Source organism: Trichosurus vulpecula, chromosome 6, assembly GCF_011100635.1.
Source record: "Trichosurus vulpecula isolate mTriVul1 chromosome 6, mTriVul1.pri, whole genome shotgun sequence".
NCBI classification, from domain to species: domain Eukaryota; kingdom Metazoa; phylum Chordata; class Mammalia; order Diprotodontia; family Phalangeridae; genus Trichosurus; species Trichosurus vulpecula.
Window position 1 is genome coordinate 108,314,916 of NC_050578.1, and position 25,769 is coordinate 108,340,684.

General features: G+C 41.7%; 1 protein-coding gene across 1 annotated transcript in view; it reads left to right on the plus strand.

Annotated features, from left to right (window-relative positions):
* SLC10A7 (solute carrier family 10 member 7) overlaps nucleotides 1-19,104 on the plus strand; it is a 288,849-nt gene extending 269,745 nt beyond the window's left edge. The window contains exons 11-12 of the mRNA XM_036765559.1: nucleotides 13,791-13,936; nucleotides 16,491-19,104. Of these exons, the coding sequence (XP_036621454.1) occupies nucleotides 13,791-13,936; nucleotides 16,491-16,520 (176 nt within the window). The 3' untranslated portion in view covers nucleotides 16,521-19,104. The remainder of the gene's footprint in view (nucleotides 1-13,790; nucleotides 13,937-16,490) is intronic.
* Nucleotides 19,105-25,769: the final 6,665 nt, after the last annotated feature.

Sequence of the window (25,769 nt, forward strand, 5' to 3'; positions counted from 1 at the left end):
CTACCTTTTTATTTGCTTGATAAACTTTGGGCATAATGGGATAGGATTAGAGCCCAGGTTACTTGATATGAAAGCACCATCTTTCTAATTTCCCCAGTAAACAGACAGTACAATCAAACAAGCTTGTGTGAACACCACTCAAAAGCCCCAAGTTAGTGAAGACCAAGCCTTTTAGAGAAGGGGAAGGGAGAGTGAGTCGGATGCACCCAGAGTCAGTGTTTCCTCATGGAACAACCATTTTTCTCAATTCTCCCACCCCTGCGGAGAGGCCATCTGTATTATTAATCAACTTTTCCTTGGTTCCCAGGCACTTTGACCAAATGCCATTTCAACTCTGCTCTGTAAATTGCGGATGATAATATTTGAATTACTGACCTCAGAGGATTGTTGGAGAGGATTAGCCATATAATGGATGTGAAAATGCTTTGTAAACTGTTAATATGTGAATAAATCCTGAAGAATAGCCTTCTCTACCATAAACTTCAAAGGATTTAGAGTTCACATCAAAGGAAGTCTGTGGAATTTGTGTTTGCTAAAAGACTAAAATGAGAGTTGTTGCTTCCTCTCTGTTTTTTGCCTGACTTGGGTTATTAGAGGGACAGTTTCTTCTTCCTGTTCCTGATGACCTGTGACATCGAGTTTGTAGCCTTATATTTGAAAGGTTTTTTAATAGAGCTCTTCTAGGCCATGTTCTCCCTTTGGGAGAAAGAGTATTTTTGAATCCAGGATTTGGAAATATGAAGCAAGTGTAAGCCTCTCAGGATGGTTTACATAAGCATATCTATGTAGCATAGCTAACCTGTTTCTCAGGGTACCCCAGAAAAGGCACTGCTTTAAAATCATTCTAATTGTATGGAAGTAATATTGGGAAGGGATGGGGTAGAGAGTTTACTGAGACAGAGTGGGAGATCATTAGCAGATAACTAAAGGGTTTTTTAAAAATTTGTAACTTTTTAATTCTAAATTTAGTAATCAATACAGCATTAGATAAACAGAGATCCTAGACAAAATTGTAAGCCTCAAAATACTTGAGCCAAAATATCCCATTTGCTTCTGTGGTCCCTCCAGATCCCTTTTTCTTCTTTTTTTTCCTGATTTTGTTATTTATTTCGGTGTAGTCATATTCATTTATTAAGCAAGCCAAGTTAATAAGCATTTATTAAGTGCCTACTGTGTGCCAAAACAGTCCCTACCCTCAGTGAGCTCAAATTCCCCCGGGGAGGGGAGGAACAACATGTAAACAACTATGTATATACAAGATATATGCAGGATAAATTGGAGGTAACTGTAGAGAGAAGGTGCGAACATTAAGGCTTCTTGTAGAAGGTGGGATTTTAGCATTTATTCATTTAGGTGAAGCTAGGCTATAGGGCTTTAAAAAAATACATTTCAGTTGTTTGTTTAATGCCCTCAATAAACACCTTGTGCTGGGCTGAGTTGTCTCTGGCCCCAGTGGGTGAGGTGGTCTTGGCCCTAAGGAGATCAGTTGCAGTTCACCATCTATTACAGTCGCTGTGCTCTCAAACCCAGTGAAACAGGCACTGCTTTAGTTAAATAGCAGATTTTCAGCGTGTCCGTTCTTGTTCTGATGCTGCTTTCTTGGCATGGCTTCATATATGTCTTCCCTTATAGGAAGAGAATGCATGAGTCCAATATTGTTTTGACTCAACAGATAAGCATCGTCAGAGATGTGATTAGCAGAGCCTTCCTCCTGTACGCGCTCTCAAAGCATCCCGGGCCAGTTGGCACGATTAAGGCACTGGAGGTTTACAGCTCAAATTCCGTTCTGCTCGTCTCTATTAAACTGGGGCAAGGTCATCCTGTTTTATGCCAGGTCTGGCAAGGTGTGCTTGGCAGGAAACCAGTAGCTGCTCCGTGCATGTTGGCCTTTTATTCAGCCATTCGGAAGCACTCTCCATTCTTCTGCTTGATTAACCGTGGTAGATACCAAAAAACCAGCAATGGAGACGATACATATAAGCATAGCTACACAGAGTCTGAGTTTTATTTTGGGGTATTTGCATACATATCCAGATTTGTAATTTCATCGTTCTTGAATGATGCAGATCGGCTAAAGTTTGTAACTCACTGTCTTGGAGAGTGTTTAGATGCCAATGACTTGCCTAGGATCTCATAGCTAGTACACATCGGGGGTAGGATGAAGGCTGCCACATGCATGTGTCTGTGTATGTGTGGGACCCGGGTTCATATTCCACCTCTGATGCCAGGAGCCTCAGCTTCCTTCTCAGTTATTTCTGATCATACTTTTTTTAATCTAGAAAGACCTCTATATGACCTAGTCTAGCCCCTTTATTTTGTAGGAGAGGAAGCGAAGGCTCAGTTGTTACCTAGGGTTGTCCTGGTGGCAAGTGACAAAGCCAAGATTCAGGCTCAAGTACTCAGGCTCCGCTTCCCATCCTCTTTTCTGCTTCCTTCCTCTCTGGGCCTCACCTTCCTCTCTATAATATTGGAGGTGGGGGGGAGGGGAGGGATCCGATGATCTCTGCATGATAAGATTCACAGCGAGCTCCTGGGGAGGCGGCTTCCTCTACCAACCCAGACTATAAGCATTCAGTAGATATGTCCTAGGAGCTTTCTGAGGCCAATCTAGGGTCCAAGGGAGACGTACTTACAGACACCAGAAAGGGGATCAGGTTCTCCTGCCCATTGCCCACCATTCAGCAGTGGATTCTCTTTAGCTGCATAGGTGTGTGGTAAGTCTGCCATTACATCAGAGAAATGAAAGAACTGCCACCTACAAAACGTATGTCTCCTGGAGAGGTTTATTGAAGGCTGTCGGGAGAGACCATTGACACTGAGGCTGGGAATGTGCTTGCTAGGTCTCTCAATGCTAGAGGCATTCTTACTGAGCCTCTGGAGTTTCTGAGCCCTATTTCACCTGGTGACCCAGTACTTCACCTGTTGGGTGTCTTATATCTCTGAGATGGATCAAGCCACAGGCAAGTACGGTAGAATCGGGGAAATGTTTTCCAATTCAAGGCATTGATGGTTAAATGACTTGCCTAGGGTCACATAGCTATTAGGTGTCAAGAGTTGAAATTTAAGCCCAGGTCTTCCTGATTCCAAATGTAGCAGTTTATCTTTCAGGCCATACTACCTTCCAAATGGAAAATAAACCCCACAAATTCAGCTAAATGCAGCTTTGAAAGCACAGACATGAACCAGGTGATTCCTTGTCACCTCAATCAGCCTCTCATTCAGCCAAACTGAAGAGCAAACTAAATATTGGACTTTGGAGAATTCAAGCAAAATGTTTTATTTTCCCTTTCCCGTGAATAATTGACATCAGATTGTGCAGCCCTTGGAATATAAAATCTGGTTCCAGCATTCTGTTTGCCCTCTACTAAAATAACAAGCATTACCTCTAATATCTATCCCCTTCTGCTCTATTGAAAATGTTTTGTAGGAGAATCATAATATGACAGAGCCACAAGGGAGTTTGGGGAAACATTGGATCCTGCAGATGGGGAGGCTGTGGTCCAGAGGTGTTATGTGATTTGCCCAGGGCCACACAGCTAGTAAATGTCAGAGGCAAGATTTTAACCCAAGGCTTCCTGAATGCAGGAACCCAATCCAGTAAGCCTAATTATCTTAACAAGGACTAAAATCCAGGCCCAGTCCTGCTGAGTTTCTTCCCCCTTTCTGTGATGTCTAACAGCCTCATAATCTTTCACAGGACAAGACAGCCCTACAATGAAGGTTTTCCATGCCCAGGTGCCAGAAACCCTAGGCCACTCAGTTGTCCAGGACCTGGCCCCACCATGCCACAGCATAGGCTTATCATCCAGTTGCTTTCCCTGAGGGCCTCTTCTGTAGCCCAGCACCACAGGGGATAGTAAAGAAGCGTGATATCTAGTGCTCCTTTTAAAGAGCTTACCGTTCTGGTTGGGGAGACAAGACCTAACCACAAGAAAAAACGGGAACACAGTGCAGTTTAGATTCAGAGGAAATACAGAGAGGAAGTGTACCTTGAGTAGTCAAACAAGGGAGAGGTCTAGAGGCTGGTGTGGTGATGAAAGCAAGTTCGTTTTGGAATGGAAAAGAGACTTGAATGGGGCCCTGAAGAGTCAAATTTGCATAGGGAGGAAGAAGGGCATTCCAAGTGTGAGAAACGTGGTTTTGGGGATCACTGGACTTCCCCAAATTGTGAAAACACGTGGCTTTGGGGATCATTGGACTTCCTAGGCAGGGCCAAAGTCCTGAGGAAGAACCCTGTGATAATCCCTAGGGAAGGCTGTACAGACCACAAGACTCCCCAAGGAAGACCAAGTGGTAGCCACCCCTTAATCTGTGGGGATCACAGGGCCTCCTAGGGGTCAGACCCTAAGGAGGACCCAAGCAATGGCCCCTTAGGATGGCAGTAAGATCACAAGGCTCCCAAGACAGGGCTGGAAGTCCCAAGTGATGTCCTCTTAAGAAGGCTGTGCAGACCACAGGGTTTCCCAAGGGAATCCAGAGTGGTAGCCCTCTTAACGCCGCAGTGGGGATCACAGGACACCCCAAGACAAGATCTGGGAGTAAGCCTGGCGAGCTTCCACTGCCTGTTGCTTCCCTTCACTTGACCTTAGGAAAATCCATGTGATTTGCCCATTCTCTCCCAAAGAACTCAAGATCAGAGTGAGCAGAGGAAGGTATTTTATTATGCTCCTCGAGAGAGCGGGTGCAGTGCTCACTGGAACACTCAGGCTGATACAGCTGCAGGAGCAGGGGTAACCATTCCCTCCACTCCTGCTAGAGTCATGGTTAGTTTACAGTCTTTGTTTTTTACATAGTTTTCCTAGGTTATACAGTTTATATAAATAGGATAATAAGGATACAGAAGCAAAAGTGAAGTTGATTAGATTTTCCTTGTCTTAGTTTAGGATTAAACTATATTCTTTTACTTCCCCTACTTTCCCTCTTTAATATATGCAAATTATGCAAATCAGTACATCTGGATTCTTGACCAAGACCAGACCCTAGATAAGCTTGAACTGGTTCCAGTGGGTTTGGCTTCTCTAATTCCCCAGACTGCCTTATCAAAAAGTATGCACAGGCATACAAGCCTCTGACCTCTCACCTGACTGACCTTGAGGCCTGGTCTCTGCTAAAGCTGGGGTGGGGGAGGGCGGGGAAGCACACCTTTAGTTCTGTGGAAACAAAACTCCTCCTCCAATTTCTTACATAAGAAGGGCTTCAGCATGAGCAAAGATGCGCAAGCCAGGGTGAGGGCAGTGCAGACCGGGTCTACGGGAGCCTGGTTTGATTTAAGCTGGTCGGGAGAGTCTTGTTGGGAGTAGAATCTGGAGAGAAATTGAGATAACAGATGTGAAAGCCCTTTGCAAACTGTCAAGTGGTATGTCTGCTGTTGGAAGGTGTTATTAGGTTAGAGAGAATGGAGCCAAATTATGATAGACAGGAGGAGCTTTTATCTGATAGGACAGACAAGAGGGAGCCATTTTGAGTGCCTGAGCAGGGGAGGGATGTGATTAAAGTGTATTTTATGGTGTTTATTCTAGCTGTGCAATCTTATGTGGGATAGATTGAGTGAGAGTCTAGAGGAAGGGAAGCCCATTAGAAAAGCATTTCAATTCCAGAGCTCATGGTTTGACTAGAGTACTGGATGGGAGTCAAGAAGAGGTGAGTTCAGATAGAGAAAGGAAGGAAATAAGCATTTATAGGCCCTACTGTGTACCAGGCACTGATCCTCACAACAGCCCTGCAGTGTAGATGCTGTTATTATTCTCCAGGTGAGGAACTGAGGCAGCCAGGTTAAGTGACTTGCCCAGGGCCACGCAGGCCATATTTGAACCCAGGTCTTCTGGACTCCAGGTCCAGTGCTCTATCCACTGCGCCACCTAGCTGCCAGGTAGGACAATTACTGTGTGACTGTGGGGGAGTCACTTAATGGGTATGAGCCCCATCTCTAAAATGTCGATGATAGTAATTAAACCAAGAGGTAAATGTTCACCGTTAACATAGAGGATATCCATGCAGATTTGAAGAGAGACTCCCTCTGGATGGGAAGGTCCCCCAGATGCTTCTGTTTGCAGAGGATATGGTGATGATTGCATCAAGAACTGTATCACTGTAGATCCTCTTGGACAAGATCTGTAACAGCTAAAAAGAATTGAGTCTTGCCATCTCACAGGAAAAACTGGGCCTACGAAGAATGGCCATTGTCCGAATTATAGTGTACAGTTAGATGGACTGTCTACAGAGCTCATGAATCAATATACATTTCTCTGTAGATGTATCATGTATGTATGTGTGTATACACCCACCCTAACCAGAAGCTACAAATGGACGAGTTGAGTAGAACGTTAAGGAGGAGGAGAGTGAGCTGAATTGCCTTAAGGAAATCATATCATTCCTTTTATGACCCAGAACTTCTCTCAGGAGGAAAAAAATGGCCCATCTTTGTAATACCGGTGTTCTTCTGGGTAGGAATCATGGCACTCTACATGTCACTGAGCCACGGAGAGGTGCTGAGTGGCATGTGAGTCATGTAACCAATGAGGAATTAGGAAGAAGAACCCAGAGTCCCAGAGGAGTCAAAGGAGAAAAACAAGGGAGTAGTTGGTTATACCCTGTGCACATACTGGATATGGGGATGGGAAGAAGGAGGGCAGACGGCCTACCTAAGCTGATAGGAACCAGGTTTCTCCCAAGCAGAAGCTCTACCAGAGTACGCAGAGCATTTCAAGAGAGTAGAAGAAGGTCAAAGGGCCACAAGTGCCTAGGCAAGCCTTCTTCTTATATCAGAGCCTCCCAAAAAGGGCAGGAAGAAAGTTGATGGAAAGAAGGAAGAATTAGAAGTAGGCTGGTGGCATCTACAGCAGCTGGAGTCCCCGGGGCCTGAGAGAGCCACTCATGCCCCAAGCAGGCTCCAGATGGCTGGCCGGCCCCACTACGGCAAAAGAAACTGTGGGGCATTAGGTGGCTGTGCACCCCTAACACAGCCCTGCATACATATCAGGGGACCAAGAAGGATCGTAGACTCATATACTTATAGCTAATAAGGACCTTAGAAGCCATAAGTCCAGTCATCTCCATTTTACAGATGAGGACACTGAAGCAAAAAGAAGTTAATTCTCTGCTCAGGGTCACATGGCTAGGAAGCATCTGAGGCCGGGTCTGTATTCAAGTCTTCCCGACTCTATGTCTCTAAGTTCACCCGCTGGAGGTGGAAATCAAAGCTCAGGCTAAGTCTGTAAAGAAACAATGCCAACTTCTCTAAACCACCTTGCCATCCATTAGCACGTTGTAAGCAGAGACTTGAAACACATCTACGATGGGAGCTTTTGAATTCAGGGAGCATAAAATAAACATATTAAAACAGAAAGGAAAAAAACCCTCGTTCTGGTACTTATTGTTTTATCCTTTCCATCATGGGTATAGGATAAAAGCAGGCTCTTACTTGCTTGTTAGAAGAAGAAAGCTCACACTTCAAGATCCTTCTTGGCACATGTCAGTTGAAAGCTTTGCTTATGGAATATGCTGCAGTGTCAAAGCCTGTTGGATAATTTTAGACAAATGTGTCATGTGTGACATGGAAATATGGCACGCTGTACATTAGTGATTTCCCCAGTGTTTGGATCAGGTAATAACGCGCCGGCAAAGTGCTCTTTATCTCTACGCACTGTGTACTTGGATAGCAATGGGGAAATGCTCTGGGTAGAAATTACTTTAGTCAGAAAAAGAATCCATTTACGATGTGTGTCTTCTAACATCTTTCAGACAATGCCTTGTATTAAAGAGGCATTTTTTGATTAATGTTTCATAAACATTTTTCAGCATGACAGCTTAAAGTCCCAGTAAAATTGTAAATGCAGGCCTGGTGTTCACTTTCATAAAGTCAAATGCCGTCTCATAAAGTCTTCTTGGATTCTGTCAGTCCTGGTGACACAGAATCAGTACCTGGCAGCATTAAAATTAATTTTCTTCATTTATATTATGGCATTGATAGCAAGATGAAAAGAGCCCTTTATTTAAGCTTTCTTTAAAAAAAGAAAAACTTATTTTTAATAAGTTTCATTACTTTTACTATTTTTATTCAGTTAACCAATGTGAAGGGTAGTACAGCAGTAGCTTCTGGAGAGATTTGTGTAATGGAGCCTACAGGCACCAAAACTCCTTAAAGGCAGGGATTGTCTTTCACACATATGTACCCTCCACACCCCGAGAATCATGCCTTGGGCTTTTATCCTCAACGCTCAGACTTCTTACCCCTTTACACTATTAAGATTCCTCCCTTTCCCAGCCCCAGCCTTGGATTAACCTCACGGATACCTTCTCTGCCCCAGTCACACACTTCTATGGTTTATCTTTCCTCAGTTAAGGTGTTAGGACTGTGTTTGTCTCAGAAAAAGATTCTGGTAGAGTTCATTTTTTGAGAATCATTTGTGAAATATTGGTAGCAGCTGTTCCTTACAAGTTTATTTTCCTTCTGAATCCATCAAGTCTAGGAGTTTTTTTCTTTTGGTAGTTTCTTTACAGCTAGATCTATTTCCTCTTCTGAGGTCAGGTTATTAAGAACTCTATCTGGTCTTCTGATAGTTTAGACATTTTATATTTTTGAAGGTATTCGTCTATTTCTTTTGTGTTCTCAGCTTTTTTAGTGCATAACTGCATTATATGGTCTGATTATTCTTTTTACTTCTTGTTTTGCTGTCATTTCACCTTGCTCATTTGCTATTTAATGATCTGATTTTCTTTTCTTTTTAATCAGATTAGCTAAAGGTTTATCAATTTTATGAGTTTTTTTAAAGAACCAACTTTTAGTTTTATTTATATATAATTTCTGGGGTTTTTTCCAACTTATCTATTTTCCCTCTAATTTTTAATATCTCCTTTTTTGTTCTTATTTTAGGTTTGTTTATTGATTTTCTAATTTTTTAAGTATATATCCAGATCCTTAATTTCTTCTTTTCCTCTTTTGTTAATGTATGATTCTAAGGATATCATTTTTTGCCCTGAGGACTGCTTTAGCTGTATCCCAGAAATATAGATAGATAGATGGATAGAGAGATAGATAGATAGATAGATAGATAGATAGATAGATAGATAGATAGACAGACAGACATAGTGATAGTTAGATATATAGTTTAATCATTATCATTTTCTTTTACATAGTTACTGTTTCTGTGATTTGTTTTTTGACCAATTCATTTTTTAAGATTTCATTGTTAAGTCTCCATTTAGGACTGTATCTTATGTTTGTGGTCCCTGAACCAGTTTTCATTTTTATGACATTTTGGATTGTAAAGGACATATTAACTGTTTTTCCCTTTTTACATTTGTTTGCCATATCTCTGCACCCTGGTATATAGTTGATTTTTGTAAAAGTTCCATATGGTAAAGAGAAATATGCATATATATGTATATATATATGTGTGTGTGTGTGTATGTTCTTTTGCTGTCTCATTTAGAAAACACTATAGATGTTTAAACTCTAGTTTCTCCAGACATTCATTCAGTTCTGTAGTTTCCCTTTTGTTTATCTTTCTGTTAGACTTATCCAAAACTGATAGAAGGATATTGAAGTCTCCTGTCACTGTTGTGTTACTATGTCTTCTTATAGCTCAGATAATGTTTCCCTTATGAACTTGGATGCTAAAGCATTTGGAGTATATAAGTTTATTACTGATACTGGTTTGCTACATATGGTTCCTTTCAGCATAATGTACTTTTCCTTGTTTATCTCTTTATTTTTTGAATGTTTGTTTTTGCTTTGTTTGATAGCATGATCGAAACTGCTGATTTTTTAAATTCACTTGATGCGTAGTAATTTTTTTCCATCCCTTCAGTTTTATTTTGTCTATGTCTTTGTTTTTCAAATATGTTTCTTATAAGCAACAGATTGTAGGGTTTTGTTTTCTTATCCAATTGATCACTCTTTTTTGTTTTATTGGATTGTTTAATCTATTCACATTTAAATTTATAAGTTAAGTTTATATTTTCTGTCTCTAAAATTGTTTTTTTTCCAAGTCATGATATTTTTCACTTTTCTACTGTAAACACAATATTATGTTCTTTCAGTTATTTACATTAATCTTTTTTTAAGGTGGCCCTGTTCCCACTGGCTCTCTTCCCTTCACCCTCGGTCCCCTTGATCTTCTTGTTACCCATTTCCCTTTAGGGTTTTGTTTATTAATTCCTCTACCTTGCTTTTATCTAGTTATATACTTCTTTTTTCCTCTCAAACAGTTTACCTTTTCCCCTTCAGCTAATCCTATTCATTTGGTTTTTTTTAATTTAATTTTTACACTCCTTTCCAAAAAAGATTTCTTTTACTCTCTAAATTGTCATCTTCTATTTTGGTTTACCCTAGACCCTCATTCTCTGATTCATGGCCCATCTAATCATCTGGTTTCTCTCTCTTTTCTCTTATTCTGCATATGGTCAAAGCTTCCACAGTATACGTTCTAGGCCGTGCCCTGTAGGTGCCTTGGGTCGCTGCCTCCTAGGGCTTGCCTCATGGATTCCCTTTTGCCATTGTTCCTCACTCTCAAAACAAGGCCAGATGTTGCAGATGTCAAAGAAGATACTTCCCCATGGTAGGGTCCCTCCCCTGCCACTGAGCTATGCCCTCTCTTGTTGACCTTCTCTACCTTTGCCTGAAAATCTCCCTATGTTCATGCTCTCCCACTCCTCCAAAGTCCTGTTACACCCAAGGGATATCACACACACAGACATGCACACACGCACACACGCAGACACACGCGCGCGCGCGCGCTCCGAGTTCAAGTAGACTTTTCAAGCAACAGATCCAGTGTTGTAAGGTCATTCAGTCCCTTCACCCATAGGAGCAGTCATCAGTGGAGCCCCGCTCCCACCTCCAAAGTAAGGGCTCCTTTCTTTCTTTCCTTTTCCTCAATCTTGCCCTCTCCTCACCCCCCACCCCACCGCCTCATCCATTCCCTTGTAGGCTCTTCTCTTTCTGAGACCACAGAAGTTACCTTCCCTTCATTGTAAGGGGCATCTAGGTAGCACAGTGGATAGAGTGATAGGCCTGAAGTCACCAAGACTCATCTTCCTGAGTTCAAATCTGGCCTCAGATGTGTGACCTGTCACTTAGCCTTTTGCCTCAGTGTACTTATTTGTAAAATGAGCTGGAGGAGGACATGGCAAACCACTCCAGTATCTTTGCCAAGAAACATGAAGAGCTGGACACGACTAACCGACTAAACAACAGAATGGTATAAAAGCAACATCACTGCCTCCTCCCCTCCCCCATATTTCCCATTTTCTGGCTGGGTCCTGTCTCTGATGTTTAAGTGTTTTCAGTTTATTACAGATGATCTCTGAGACTGAAAAGGAGAGCTTTAGTGAAACACATTTTTGCATAAAGGTTTGAAATTTGTTAGTAGGTAAAAATAAATGAAAAGACATTGCTGCCTCCCTTGTTGTATAACAATAATCATTTTTAAAGGTTATTTATGGGCCATCAGCACTCCCATTAACATGCTAGCTCGTGGGGGCTTGGAAATCTTGCTCCATGGAGCCCTCCCCAGGAAGGCACCAGGGCTCACACTGAGCCAACCCTGTGGGCGTCTTGGGGAGGCTAATCTAGCCTGACCCCTGGTGCCTGGATCCTATCGTAACATTAGAGACAGCTACAGCCTCAGAGTGCAGAAGGGTGTTAGAAGTACACAGACACACACACACACACACACACACCAGTCTGTGCTAGGGACCCCACAGGGTTCCCATGAAGACTCCTGGCTCTCTTTGCCTATACATCCAGCCAATCACTGCACACATCTGCATTCCAACTCTTCTTGCTAGAATGATCATAGCTGGTGTTTCTGTAGAGGGCTTCAGAATTCTCAAAATGCCATGTCCCACTTGGCCATCACGACTACTTGTGATTCATAGATGACAAAACTGAGGCTGTTCTGGGAAAGTCCTGACTGAGGATGATCCAGCAGTTCCGGTTTGGGGTTGGAATGAAATGAGACACTCGTAGACTGTCTACCATTTAGCAAAAAGGAAGCTTAGGGCAATTTACACTAGTTCAGTTAAATGCAGCCCTCTTTGTCTCTCTATAGAAATGTGTCTGGTCAGAAGAGTATGTTGACTGGCAAAGCAGTGGGACATCCCTCAGGTCTGAGGGCCCTGGCTTCTTGTGATCTGGGGGGTTTATGCCTTTGATCATTAGTTCTCAAACTTTCTGGTCTCAGCACCCCTTTATATTCTTAAAAATTACTGAGGACCTCTTTACAAGCTTAAAAGTTATTGCTATGTCTATCAATATTTACTGTATTAGAAATTAAAACTGATATATTTTCATTTATCAATTCATTTAAAATAGCCATAATAAACCCTTTATATATTATATCATAAATAAATAACATATGTTTATGAAAAATAACTATATATTTCCAAAATGAAATTTTGTGAGAAAAGTGGCATTGTGTTACACATTTTCTAAATCTCTTTAATGTTGAGCTTAATAGAAATGAGCTGGATTCTCCTTCTGCAAACAGTCTGATGGCTTTTCTCACTTTTAGTGGCACCTCGCCCAGCTGCCCTGGCAGGGACCTCAGCAGATGTTGCTCTTATTCCGAGGTTCAGAGGCATTAACAGCTCATGTTCTAGATAGGGAGCACATCCAAGGCCTACCAGAGTCCAATACTGTTTTCTCTCATACCTATAGCACCTCACCATCTGCCTCAACATTGAACTGAATACCAGTTTGTGATCAGGCTTTCTGTCTGCATAAAGCAGGGCTTCTTCATGTGGGGCATGTGAACTTGCTCATACACACACATATAGATCAGTCTTTCAGTATAATTGGTTTCCTTTGCAATCCTATGCATTTTGTTTTATGCATTTTAAAACTTTGTGAAGGAGGAGTCCATAGGCTTCACCAGCTACCTGGAAGGGTCCATGATACTAAAAAGAGATAAGAGCCTCTGGCTTAAAGCATTGGATATCAATCTGAGGCTTCAAGTCTTTTTTTTTTTCCCAGATAATAGTTAGTCAACAGCCAGGCACTGGAAGCAGGGCAAAAACAGGCTCTAGGAGTTCACAGCCTCATAGGAGAGACAACAGTGCAGACAACTCTGTACAGACGAGACATAGCACCAAGTGGAGAGGATCACAGAGGGAAGGCACTAGCGTGAAGGGGGACCAGGAAAGCCTTCTTGTAGAAGGCTGCCTTTGAGCTGAAGCCTGGAGAAGCCAGGAGGAGGGAAGGAATTCCTAGCATTTGGGACAGCCATTGAAAATGGCCAGAGGTGGGCCCTAAGCAATTTCTCATTTGAGGAATGGCAAGGAGGCCAGTGCCACTGGATTGGAGAGTACAGGGAGGTGAGTATAACATAGGAAGACTGGAAAGGTAGGAAGGGGCCAGGTTAGGAAAGGCTTGAAAAGCTAAACAAAGAATTTTACATTTGATCCTGGAGGCAATAGGGAGCCACTGGATTTTATTGATTGGGGAGTGACGAGGTTAGACCTGAGCTATGGGAAGATCACTTTGAGAACTGAGTGGAAGATAGACTGGAATAGGGAGAGGAGGAGGTGGGGACACCATCCAGAAAGCTATTGCAATTGTCCAAATAGTGAAAGGAAACTGAGGGAGACTTTAGATCCCACCATGAGCCATGTCAGGGGTAGGAGGACCCCAGCATCGCAAATCATAAAGGCTTTGGGGTCTTGGAGGGGGAGTTGTGGAAGCTTGATATTTTTTCTGAAATGCAGTTCTCTTTTGAGTGATGGTATCAAAGATGGTCTTGGCACTCAACCTGAGCCTGTGTCTATGGTCTTTCCTGCCCTGTCTTTAGGAATTCCAATGCTAAAGATCGTGTTTGCCGGCCATGAACACCTCTCTTTAATATCTGTGCCCTTGCTTATCTACCACCCAGCGCAGATCCTGCTGGGCAGTCTGTTAGTGCCAACGATCAAGTCTTGGATGGTGTCAAGACAGAAGGTAAGAATTCCGTAGAATTCAGTCAACCAGCAAACATTTATTCCATTCCTAGTATGGGCCACGCGTGCATTGCGCTAGGGGCTGAGGGTACAAAAGAGGAAATAGTTTCTGCCCCCAGCTACTTTCATTCTATCAGGGGAAGCAAAGAAGCATCTGTAAAAATCTGGTTGAAATACTGTTCCTTAAGCTTAGGCTGTCATACGTGTATCATTAGTATCCATATACACAGCATTATGTTAAGCGATGTAGGTGTGCCGACACTATTTGAATTTGAACAGAATGAGTTAGTTCAAGTTCCAGATTTTTAAATTACCATGGAGTTTTATTATAAAGATAAATTAAAAAAAAATAATCTCAGTATCGCCCCTACTGAAAGTTGATTTACAGTCAGAGGACTTGGGTTCTGAGCCCAGCTCATCCAGTGCCTGCTTATGGGGCCTTCTTACTTGAAAACCCAAAATCAGCTGCTTTGAGTGTCTTGCTTGTAAACTCTCAAGCCAAGAGAAACAGGCCAGCTGTTGGTTTCAGGGTAAATATGTATTGGTTTGCTCTGATTTCACGTATAATACCAAAACAAACCAACAATTCCCCAGGGGCTTGGCCAGCTTTGCCTACAGTAGACAGGCCAGCACAGATGCTGTCTCTGTGATTAGGACTTCACAGACCAGATGACAGCAGACTGCTTTAGATTTAGGCCTCTTGTCGGCTATCACCCAGAGGTTATGGAAAAAGCAGCTGCCCAGGTGAGCAAAGAACACCTTTTAAAGGCATTTTTCTGATCGTGATGGCATTTTAAGTTACTCTGACCCAAGAGTTCCATGTCATCGTTGTCAGCCGATTGTACTGAAAATGAAGAGAATGGACGTTTAGCAGACTGTCACTGGGGCAGGGGGGCTGCATCTCAAGAGGAGGAGACTGCCTGCAAGGGCGAGCCTCTTCCCACCCAAGGCCAACTGCTGGAAAGCTTCTAGAGAGTGTGGGGGTGGAGTTTGTTTAACCCCTTCATACTTTAAAATATTTGAAAAGATGCTGCTTCTTTTTTTCTTTAGAAAAAATACTTTTAATATAGAAAGAAAGAACTATACCAGTGCTATGGTGGTGGTAGTGATTCACAGTGAGTTGGAGAGGCATCGTATTGTAGGAGGCAGGGAAGACGTGGGTCCGAGTCTAAGACATTTACTGGGTCTCTGTGACCCTGGTCAAGTAAGTCACTTTTTCTGAGCCTCAGTCACCCTACCAGCAAAATGGGGATGATAGTATCTACCTCACAGCTTCTTTTAAGGAGATCACTTCATTTTTTTTTAAAAAAAAAAGGCATTATAAGCATTAAAGAAATGTAAATAAATTATCTCTTAATTGTGTTTTTTTCACCTGAGATTTTAAAACACGAGAGCATCTTTCAGATGGAGCCTTCATTCTCCTTTAGGGTATAATTCTTAGGATCATAGATTCACTCTGACTCACTGCGAATGAACACCACCAGCTGGTAGGGACCTTAGAATCCATTGAGACTAACCTCTTTTTACAGATGAGGAAATTGAGGCACAGAGAGGTTAAGCGATTCTCCCAGGGCCACACAACTAGTAAGTGTCTGAGACAGAATAATTTGAACTCAGGTCTTCCTGACTCCCAGGTCCAGCGCTCTATCCAACACCAGTTACCCGCCTCCCATCTGAGCCAAATTGATACGTGCATCCCAACATCATTTTTAGGCCCCCAAGATCAGAGCAGCTCTTAATTAACTTTCAGTGGCTTATCTCATTTACAGATTATATAGACCGTGGTGGAGAGTAGGAGGGGAGTTCTTCCATTACCCAATCAAAAAAAAAGGGTATGAAGTGCCTACTGTGTGCCAGGCACTGTGCTAAGTACATTAAAATGATTATTCAATGTGATCTTCCCAATAGCTCTGGTGGGTGGGGGCTATTATTATCCCCATTTTACAGCTGTGCCAGAGAGAGGTTAAGTGACTTGCCCAGGGTCACACAGCTAGCAGGTGTCTGAGGTCAGATTTGAACTCAGATCTTCCCAGCTCTAGACCCAGAGCTCTACCCACTATGCCACCTAGCTGCCCCAAGAGAAGCTGCGCTAGGAGGAGGTCATTCAGGAGGTCAGTCAGTGTTTGGGATTGTTCATTCCCCTACTCCCCACCAATAATAATAGCTCACATTTGTATGACATTTTAAGATTCACAGAATGCCTTCCTCCCAGCTTCCCTGTGCAGGGATCATTATCCTCATTTTACAGAGGAAGAAGCAGTCTGAGAAAGGCAAGGCGACTTGTGTCCCTGGTCACACAGCCTGTGTGGGGAGCCAACGATCCAACTCAAGACTCTCGATGCTTGTTGTATGGAAAAAAGCACTGCATCCAGAGTCAGGAGACCCGGACTCGCATTCCAGCTCAGCTCCTCATTGCCTTTGTCCTCATCGTTAGAACGAGAGGGCCTCGAAGCTTCATTCCTGTTTGTCCTCTCTGATCCTGTTGCAGAGCTTTCTCCCACCCTGACACCCACATGTGCTGCTGGATTCACTCCTTGTTTCTGCTTTTCTTGTAGGGCGTGAAGCTGACGAGGCCAATAGTGTAACACTATGGGGGCCCCTCGAGGCACAGATGTGTATATATGTACAACACTGTACAATTACACCGTTTGGAAGACCTGCCAACAGTATAACACTAGTGGGGACCCTTGAGTCACAAATGTGTATATATGTACAATACTGTACAATCACGCCGTTCAGAAGACCTGTATTTGTGGATGTTGCTTCGATGCATATTTTATTTTTTTATATAAAAAAAGATAGATCTATTTAAGTGCCTTAAAACGCATTTGGCCAGAGCATTGTTTCCAGAACCTACCTTGTGGTGACCAGCACAGGTTGTACAGTATTTCGGAGCTGTTTATTTTTCTAACTCAGTGAATAGTCATCCCAGTTAAGAAGCAAACCTTGGATTCCCTTTCACCGTTTTCTGTGTAACTACAGTGCTGTGGCAGACACAAGCCTAATGCAAAGAAGGTCCAAAGACCAAGAAAATACCCTTCTGCCGACAAACTTTAGGGAGGTCATTTCCAAAGTTTTCCCTTGAATACTTTGACTGTGTGTGTGTGTGTGTGTGTGTGTGTGTGTGTGTGTGTCTCCTTTATTCTAAAACTGTGACATGCCTCTTTCTTCTCTGTTTGTGTGTGCTCAGCATGGGGCCAGAGATTAGATGGATGGATGCTAGAAAAGCAGAAAATATTTGCATTCATTGACATAGTTTTCTAGACATTCCTTCAAATTAAGAGTGTCCTGAAGATAATTCTTTCAATTCCATTGTATGAGATGGTGGCACTTTTCTGTCTTAAGTGCATCATAGGCTGTTTCAAAGGTGCTGATGTTTGAGTTATAAATAAAGTTTGGGGGAGGGGGCAGGGGAGACTTCTATTTTCATCATTATTATTCCCCTTTCCCCCACTTCACTCCTTCCCTGTTTGTTCACATGGTACCTGCAAATCTTCCTTAGGCAGGTAAGAGGGGCAGATGTCAGGAGGGCAGAAGTCTCCCCATCCTGAGAACAGCGGCAATGAAGGACTGCCCAGAGCCACATTCCACACCTGAGACCAACACTCTCTATTTGTACTGTTACACAAAAGCCCGAGCTGCTTGCCTTTTACGCTCTCATAGCCTATTACATTTGAGGAATCAGCAGCAGATGCGGCAGCCTTTAGTAACATGTCTCTAAGAAGTTAAAAGTCACAGAGGGCAGCCTGGCCGGAGAATTGCAAACACGGAGCGTTGTTTATGGTCACCGACATCAAGTGAATGGACTTGTCCCAAAATGGACATCCAGACACAAACCCAGCATTGGCCCTGTGTGTGTTTCTCTTACAGATTTGCAGCACTGAGCTTTAATAAGGGGGCAAGACATAGAAATAAGATCACGGTGATTGGCAAGGCTTCTGATTCTCATTTCGGTCATCTTCTTCTAAGTTTCCCATGCAGCTTTCTGTCTGTATCTTCTCTTCCTTGGCTTAATGTAAAATGATGGCATTTTTGGTTCAGATGGGAAAAGTCCTGAGGCAGAAACAGTGGTGATGACTCTGGTGCCTTGGTTTGATTCCATAGTAGCACAGACGAGTCACTCCTGGGGGTTCTTGATGACTTTGTCCAGGCTAAATCTATATTGCTACTACTGCTGGGCTTCTTATGGCATCTCCTTTTTGATGGCTTTTCAGGTTATTAACTTCAGACCTTACGGACTGATCCCAAGGATGAATGGGAAGGCTGGTTTGTACTAGCATCTCCCTAAAGTACCACCTTACTGGGGACCCCCATTGGAGCCTGTGTTCGGCTGATCTTTTGCAAGGTGTTTTTCCTGATGTTTGCAAACATGGATGTAGGGAAATGTTAGCTAGAAGCAGTGGGGGTGGAGGTGGGGGAAGGGTTATTTTTCTGCTTGGTCCCTCTGTGTGGACCTGTTCAAATTTCATTATAACCAAAGGGCAAAAAATGTAGATTTATCCGGTCTCCTGGTCTATCATTACAAACAAGTATGAGCTTACATAGTTCTTTGTCCCTGGTCTGTGTACACTGCTTCCCCCCTCGTTCCCAACTGATCTACCTCTGTTACTGACTCTCACACCTACAGCAGGTGTGTGATTATGGGTGAAAACAAAATCCAGTTATAAACACTCTTACCCAGTTTTATCGTCTAATTTAGAAAACATCTCGTGCCCCTCCTACCTTTCCCCCAACCCTGCCCAGTGTCTAAGTTTATACTTAATAATATTGTAAGTATTATTGTGGATGACTTCAGAGTAATCCGGATAGAATGTGTTTATACCCTTATTTTTATGCAGACATGGTAGCATATTGTTCCAAAAGGGACATAAAGCAAAATTGAAATTCATTTTTAATTCCCCTTTATTGGGACTTAATTATTTCTATCCAAAATATTCCATTGGATTGATAGACTGCTAAACTGTTCATTTTATGCCTTTATTTTTGGTTAAATGTATTTATGAAAAGAAACATAGCCAATGTTACTTACGTCGATGTGACTTTGTGTTCATCTGGATAACCTCAGTTCTGTTGGTTTCCCAGTTTGGATGCTTTTGCCAGATGATGATGTGGATCTTGCCGTGTGTTTCAGAAACTTCTTTATTGGTGTAAGCAAGTTTTTTAAATCTGCCCTATTAAACTTTTAAAACAAATATATTCATGTAGGTACGCTTAAGTATTTATTCCATAGATGGAAATTTTTTCTATCATGAGGGCTAGGGAAGATAATGATCAATTGATCACTTATGAGGAATAGAAAATGAAAATGACAAATTCAGAAATCATTAGAAAATGTGTATTGATCTTTTTTTTTACTTTTTAAAAAAATTTAACTTTTTTTTCTCTTTAGGTTTTAAGTTCCAAATTCTATCCCACCCACTAAGAATGCAAACAGTATGACATGATAGATGCAAAATCATGCAAAACATTTCTATATTAGCCACATCTATTGATCTTCCCTGTCCCCATAGTAGCTTTCTATGGTTAGGACTTCTTTTTTTTTATTTGCTCATTTTCCAGCCTATTATGACTTTTAAAGTTGAGCTCTGCTTCTGGAGCACGGGAGTGCTGTTCAAAGCTTCTTGAGCCGGGGAGTCAGGGGCCTGGTCACTGGCTTGCTGTGCCAGGACCAGCAGCTCACCTGTTGTACCAGGGGTAGTAGTCCTGGCCAGCAGCCTGTTGTGCCAGGGCTGGTGGCCTCACAGCTGGCCTGCTGAGCCAGGACCCAGGGGCCAAAGGTGCTTATCTGTGCTGGATCTAAGGGCCTCTGGCTGGCTTGCCTGAACACTTCCTGTGCTGCGCCGGGCTCCCCTTTTGCCCAAGTGAGACAGACCTTTTCCTGCGGTCCTTCCAAGTTATCTTGGGCTGGAAAATTGTTTCACCTCGTCTTTTTGTAGCTTCTGTCACTCTAGAATTCATTTCAAGGCTCGATTTAAAGTTGTTCTGAGGAAAATTGGGGAGAGCTCAAGCTACCTCCTGCCTTTTCTCTGTTTGGCTCCACTCCCAACCAATTAACCACATGTTTTTTAAAGTAAGAAGAATAAAGAAAATGAGAAAATTATGTTTCAATTTATACTCCAAGTTCATCCGTTCTCACTCTGGAGGTGGACAGGATGTTTTCATTGTGAGTGTTTCATATCTGTCTGATCAGTGTATTAATCAAATGTTAACCAAAGCCTTGGGTCTTTCACAGTTGACTATCTCTACAATATTGCTGTTATTGTGTACAACGATCTCCTGATTCTTCTCATGTCCCCTTGCTCCAGTTTATACAGGTCTTGCCGTGTTTTGTTTTGTTTGGCTTTTTTCTGCAACCACCCCCCCCCCCATGTCTTACAGCACAATGGCAACTTACTCAGCCATTCCCCAACTGATGAATAGCAACTTGACTTCCAGTTCTTTGCCAGCCACTACAGAAAGAGGAGCTGTAAATGTTTCTGTACACATAGGTCCTTTTCCCTTTTTCTCTGCTTTCTTTGGGGTACGGACCTACTTGTGGGATCACTAAGTCAAAGGGTATGTATGCATCAGTCTTAACCCAATTTTTTGGTCATGGGTTCCAAGAATGAGCTCCCCACACTTCAGTTGATTCAAACTAGTTGCGTAGAATCATTTGTGGTTTCGATAAGCTAAACGTGAAGCTTCAGACTTCGTGATGTCCCAAAAGTCCATATTAAACATTTCATTTCTAATAAAGTATTTTTATTTTTTCTAATACCCTTAAGTGCCAGGGCTAGTCCTTCCTTTCCTGTCTGCCAATGTGGTTTCATTGATTGCCACAGGTACAAAAGAATCATCCCCAGTCTCAGTGGCCTCCTGTGAGTTAACGGGGGAACCAAGGAGTTTAGCTGGTCAGGATTTTCTAAAACCATTTCTTATCCTTGAAGAAGAAAAGGGAGCAAACTGAAACACTTTGCCTACACCCACTGCTTCCCACTCCAGGCAATCAAGTTGGGGAATAACATAGGATCCCTTATACGATAGGCCGGTGAGCTTGACAGCTATTCCTAGCAACGTTTTAGAACACGTTAGTTAAAGGGTGCTTAGTGAACATCTTAAAAAGGAGACACTGATCAGAAAGCGCGTGCTTGACTTCATCAAGAGCAGATTGTGCCAGACTGACTTCATTTCCTTTTTTGACACACATACTAAGCTGGTAGATCAGAGGAATCTGTGTAGTTTATCTAGATTTTTAACAAGGCATTTGTCAAAATCTCTCATTTTATATTTGTGAATAAGCTGAAAAGATGAGAACTAGACATTAGTACAGTTTGATAGATGGGGAACTGGATGAAGGGCCAAAGAGTAATCTTAATGGCTCAATGTTAACTTGAAAGGAGGCCTCATTGGAATGGTTAAATGATCTGTGCTTGTGCTATTAACCTTTTATCAATGACTTGTGTAAAGGCATACATGGCATAGTTATCAATTTTCAAATGACACAAAGCTAGGAGGAAATATAGATAATACTCTCACTGACAGATTCAGAATTCAACATCTTGATAAGCTAGCATTTCAAGCTGAATTGAAGGTAATGTGATTTAAATGAGATGACTTTAAATTTTACACCTAGCTTTAAAAATCAACTTTCCAAGTAAAAAAAAATTTGGGTAAGTATGACTAGAGGATATTTTATCCAAGAAAAAGCTGGGCATCTAAGTAGATAACCAGAACACAGTATAATGTGGCAGCCAGAAAAAGCTTATAGTACCTAAAGCTGCCTTAATATAGGCAAAAGGTTGGGGATAGTCTCAGCCCTAGTCAGACCACATCAGTATAGGAAAGACATGGATGGGATAAGATGGAGAGTGACTAGAGGATGGCTGTTAGAACTGTGAAAGAACTTGAAATAATGTCATATGAGGATCAGTTGAAGAAACTGGAATGTTTAGCCTGGAGAAGTGAAGACTTAGGTGGATGTAGAATCATAGATTTCAAGCACATGTTATCTTCATTTTATAGGTGAGAAAACTCAGGCATTGTGTTATTATGATCGTGTCTTGAGTTGACTTTATGACCTCATTTGGGGTTTTCTTGGCAAAGAAAAAAAATACTGGAGTGATTTGCCATTTCCTTCTCCAGCTCATTTTACAGATGAGGAAACTGAGGCAGACAGGATTAAGTGACTTGTCCAGGGTTACAGCTAGTATCTGAAGCTGGATTTGAACTCAGGAAGATGATTGTTCCTGACTCCAGGCTGGGCACGCTATCCACTGTGCCACTTAGCTGCCCTAACTTAGGCTTTAAAGAGGTTAAATGATTTGCCCATCGTCACAAAGCCAGCAACTGTCAAAAATGGGATATAAACCCAGTCTCTCCTGATTGCAAGTCCACTGTTCTTTCTTCATACTATACCATGTTACTTCTTAACATATCTCCAGCCTTCCTTAGAATACAGGATTTACAGCTGAGTTTTGCAAATGTATGGGTGAAGCCCTATAGCTAAAATTGCTGTGGGTTTGCATAAAACTTCCTAAATGAATTCATTGGGGCAATGTGTACAGGGCTTGACCTCATGTATTTTTCTGATAATAGGGAAGATTAATTCTTCAGTAAATATTTCTCAAGGGTTTTCTTCATGCCTATTGTATGAGATAAACAAAGTTGATAAGTTAGCCCCCTGTAGTCAGCTCTATTACAGACTAACCAGAGAGATGAGAAACAGCTAGAAAATGTGAGTCATCTAACGATTACAAATTTAAAAAATTAAATGAAGATCACAAAATACAAATAGTCCGTAACTTCTGAGAGATGCAGAGTAATCATTGTAGAGCATGACTGGGCAAGAAAAGCTTCTTGGAAGTAGTGAGTCCTGAGTCATTAATGCAGCCCATTAGAGGAGCCTCTTCAACTGCAGGAGTACAACAATGCTGATGAAGACAACAAGAGTGACTGGCAAACATCCATGAGTGATTTCTTCCTTTTACTGTTCTTTCCTCTTGCTTCCATGCCTCAAAACTTATACACTCAAGAGATACACCAAGAGTGGTAGTAAGACCTGTGTATACCAGTATTATTCTCTCTTAAAATTGCTTGCATTTTAAATTCTGTTGATTGCTGATCTATTCCTTCAAATAAAGCTGATACCAATAGATTTTCTAGGAAAGAATATGACAGAATTAGAATGCAAAACTTCAGAGGTGGAAAAATAACTGAACAAAAATGAAAAACAAGGTTGGAAGAACATGAGAGCACAACAAAGTGATATTCAATTTCAAGATAGGATGTGAGGAAATACGTAAGGATGATAGGTCTTCCAGGAAAAAAAATACAAAAAAAAAAAAGTAATACCATGCCTCAAGGAATTAAGTTTCCCGGTAAATAATGGAAACTAGTAGCAAAGTTCAGATTGAGACATCCACAGAACATGAAACAAAGAAACCTCAGGTTTAAATCTTCAAGAAACATTGTAATGAAATTGCACAACTACAATATCAAGGGGAAAAAATCTTACAAACAGTAAGCTGGGGGTGTAGGTTGGGGGTGGACTTCAGACCCTAAAGAGAAAAAGAATAGCACTATACTACTCTAATAGGTTGTAAGACCATCAAAGGAAAATAGAATATGACATTCCAAAAAGCAAAGGATATTGATTGACATCTCAAAATAATGTATCTTGCAAAGTTGGACCTTAGCACCAAAGAAAATGGACCTCCAAGGAAAGGAGAAAATTTGAATCATTGCTTCAAAAGAACCCAAAAGTGAGCAGGATGTTCCATTTGCAAACTAACCAAAAATTTAAAAGTTGAATACTTTTAGATACTAAAGGCTAAGAAACCAAATGTTTATTTTTATGTGAATAATAATAGACAAGGACATGAATATAAGGTGAAATGTTTCAGTGCTGTTTTTAAATGTTGAATATTAAAGTAAGAAGGCAAAGGGAGACTCAGGAAAGAGTATAAGAAGTAAAGATTATAATAGGAAAAATGAGGACAGGAGTTAGACTTCCTTATATCACCAGATTTTGAAAAGCTAGTACCCACAACAGCTACTCTTGACTTCTTGTTTTTTTCATTGACTGCTTGATCGTCACAGATTTTGATTTTTAAACATGAAAAAGATTCAGCCATTCCAGCTGCCTCTCCAATTGTGCTTATGATCCCATAAGAAGCTGTGGTCTTTTGGTCTTGTTCTCATGCTGAGAGAAGAGTGTCCCTATCATCAGTTCTTCTTTCCAAAACTAAAATCCACAAGCAGCAGATAAAACCCAAATGGATGGGTTTATTTTCAGAAATTTAGAGGCAGAGAAAGTGGGATGCTTTGGGATTGAATATACAAAGAAGGCAGTGATAGATGGGTACTGAATCAAATGTATTGGAAGCCTGGAGCATTTGCAAGAAAGGTATTCTCCATGAGTTGTAATCTATGCTATTGGAGAGTCCATTAAATGTCTGTAATCAAGTCAGGAAGTGACCAAGGCATGAATCGTCACTTCATTTTCTAATCTAGACACAGGCAAATGTGTTCTAAAATGTTAAAACTACATTCCTTTGATGGATAATCCTTTGCCTGTAGAAGGCCTCCTGTACAGCCATGAGGTGAACGAATGGATGAATAAATGAATGAACAGATGAGTGAAAAAAACATTTATAAGGTACTTAATATGTGCCAGGCACTATGCTAAGTACTGGGAATGAAAAGGAGAGACAGTCCCTGCCATCAAGGAACTTATATTCTAAAAGGGAGAAGCAATGCCCGCAGTGGGGACAATTAATATCCAGTTTCCAAAAGCAATGGTAGCCTAGGTCTTCTCATTCCCAGAACAAGAAATGGGAAGGATGTGGGAGTGGTGATGGCATGACTGGAAAAGAGCAGTGAAGCATGGTTGGGGCATCAGGGACAACATGTAACGTGCTCTCCTTCTCCCCAGTCAGCAACGTCCAAAGAGGAAACAGATATAATGAAAACTTGGCCAAACAACGCTGGCACTGCCCGGTTTCTGGCCCCTTCATACCCAGCCCTAAAGAGACCAAGTTCAAGAACTAGCTGGTGTCCACCAAAAGATCTCAGTCTGATAGAGAACATGTAGGACACTTATGCTTTCTTGAACTTGACTGCCATAAGTCATTCTTCTCTTGGGTCTGTTTTATCGAATCCCTAATGATAGTTTCACATTTTGACATAGGCCTGGCTGGGGCCTGTGTCCGCAGAGATGATCCAAGACAATGTAAGTGCTTATTAAACACCTGCTGTGTATAGAACACTGTGCTAAGACCTAGGGAGATACAAAGATAAGAGTTCCTGCCTTCACAGGGCTTACAGTCTAGTAGGTAAATAAAGAATAAATACAGAGAACTATGAAATATGATATGGTTCCTGCCCTCACTGAGCTTATAGTCTAGTCAGCATAAATAAGTAAGGTATAAATGCTAAGGGCTATAATATAATGTAATTTAATAGTGAATAAGGTGAAGAAGACAAAACTGCCAAGGACTACAATTTAATGTGATATTAAAGAGAATAAGCCAAAAGTACTGAGAACCATAATATGATTTAATGTATTATAAGCCTGTCTCTCTCCTAAAGAGATTCCTCAAATGCAATGGCAGAGTGGTGTGGGGGTGGGGGGTATTTAACCCTCATTCTGCTGAAACTAAATCCATGTCAACATTAAAACCCACTCATATCCCCTCCATCAATTCCTTTTGTGAAAAATATACTAACTGAATGAATTCTCCAGCCCTCCTAGTGCATTCCTGAGTCAGAAGAGCCTTTTCAGATTGTAAAGTTCAATAGGGGTTGTTCCCAAATCTTAAGACACTCCTTTTGAGTGGTTTGGACGTGGTAGATAA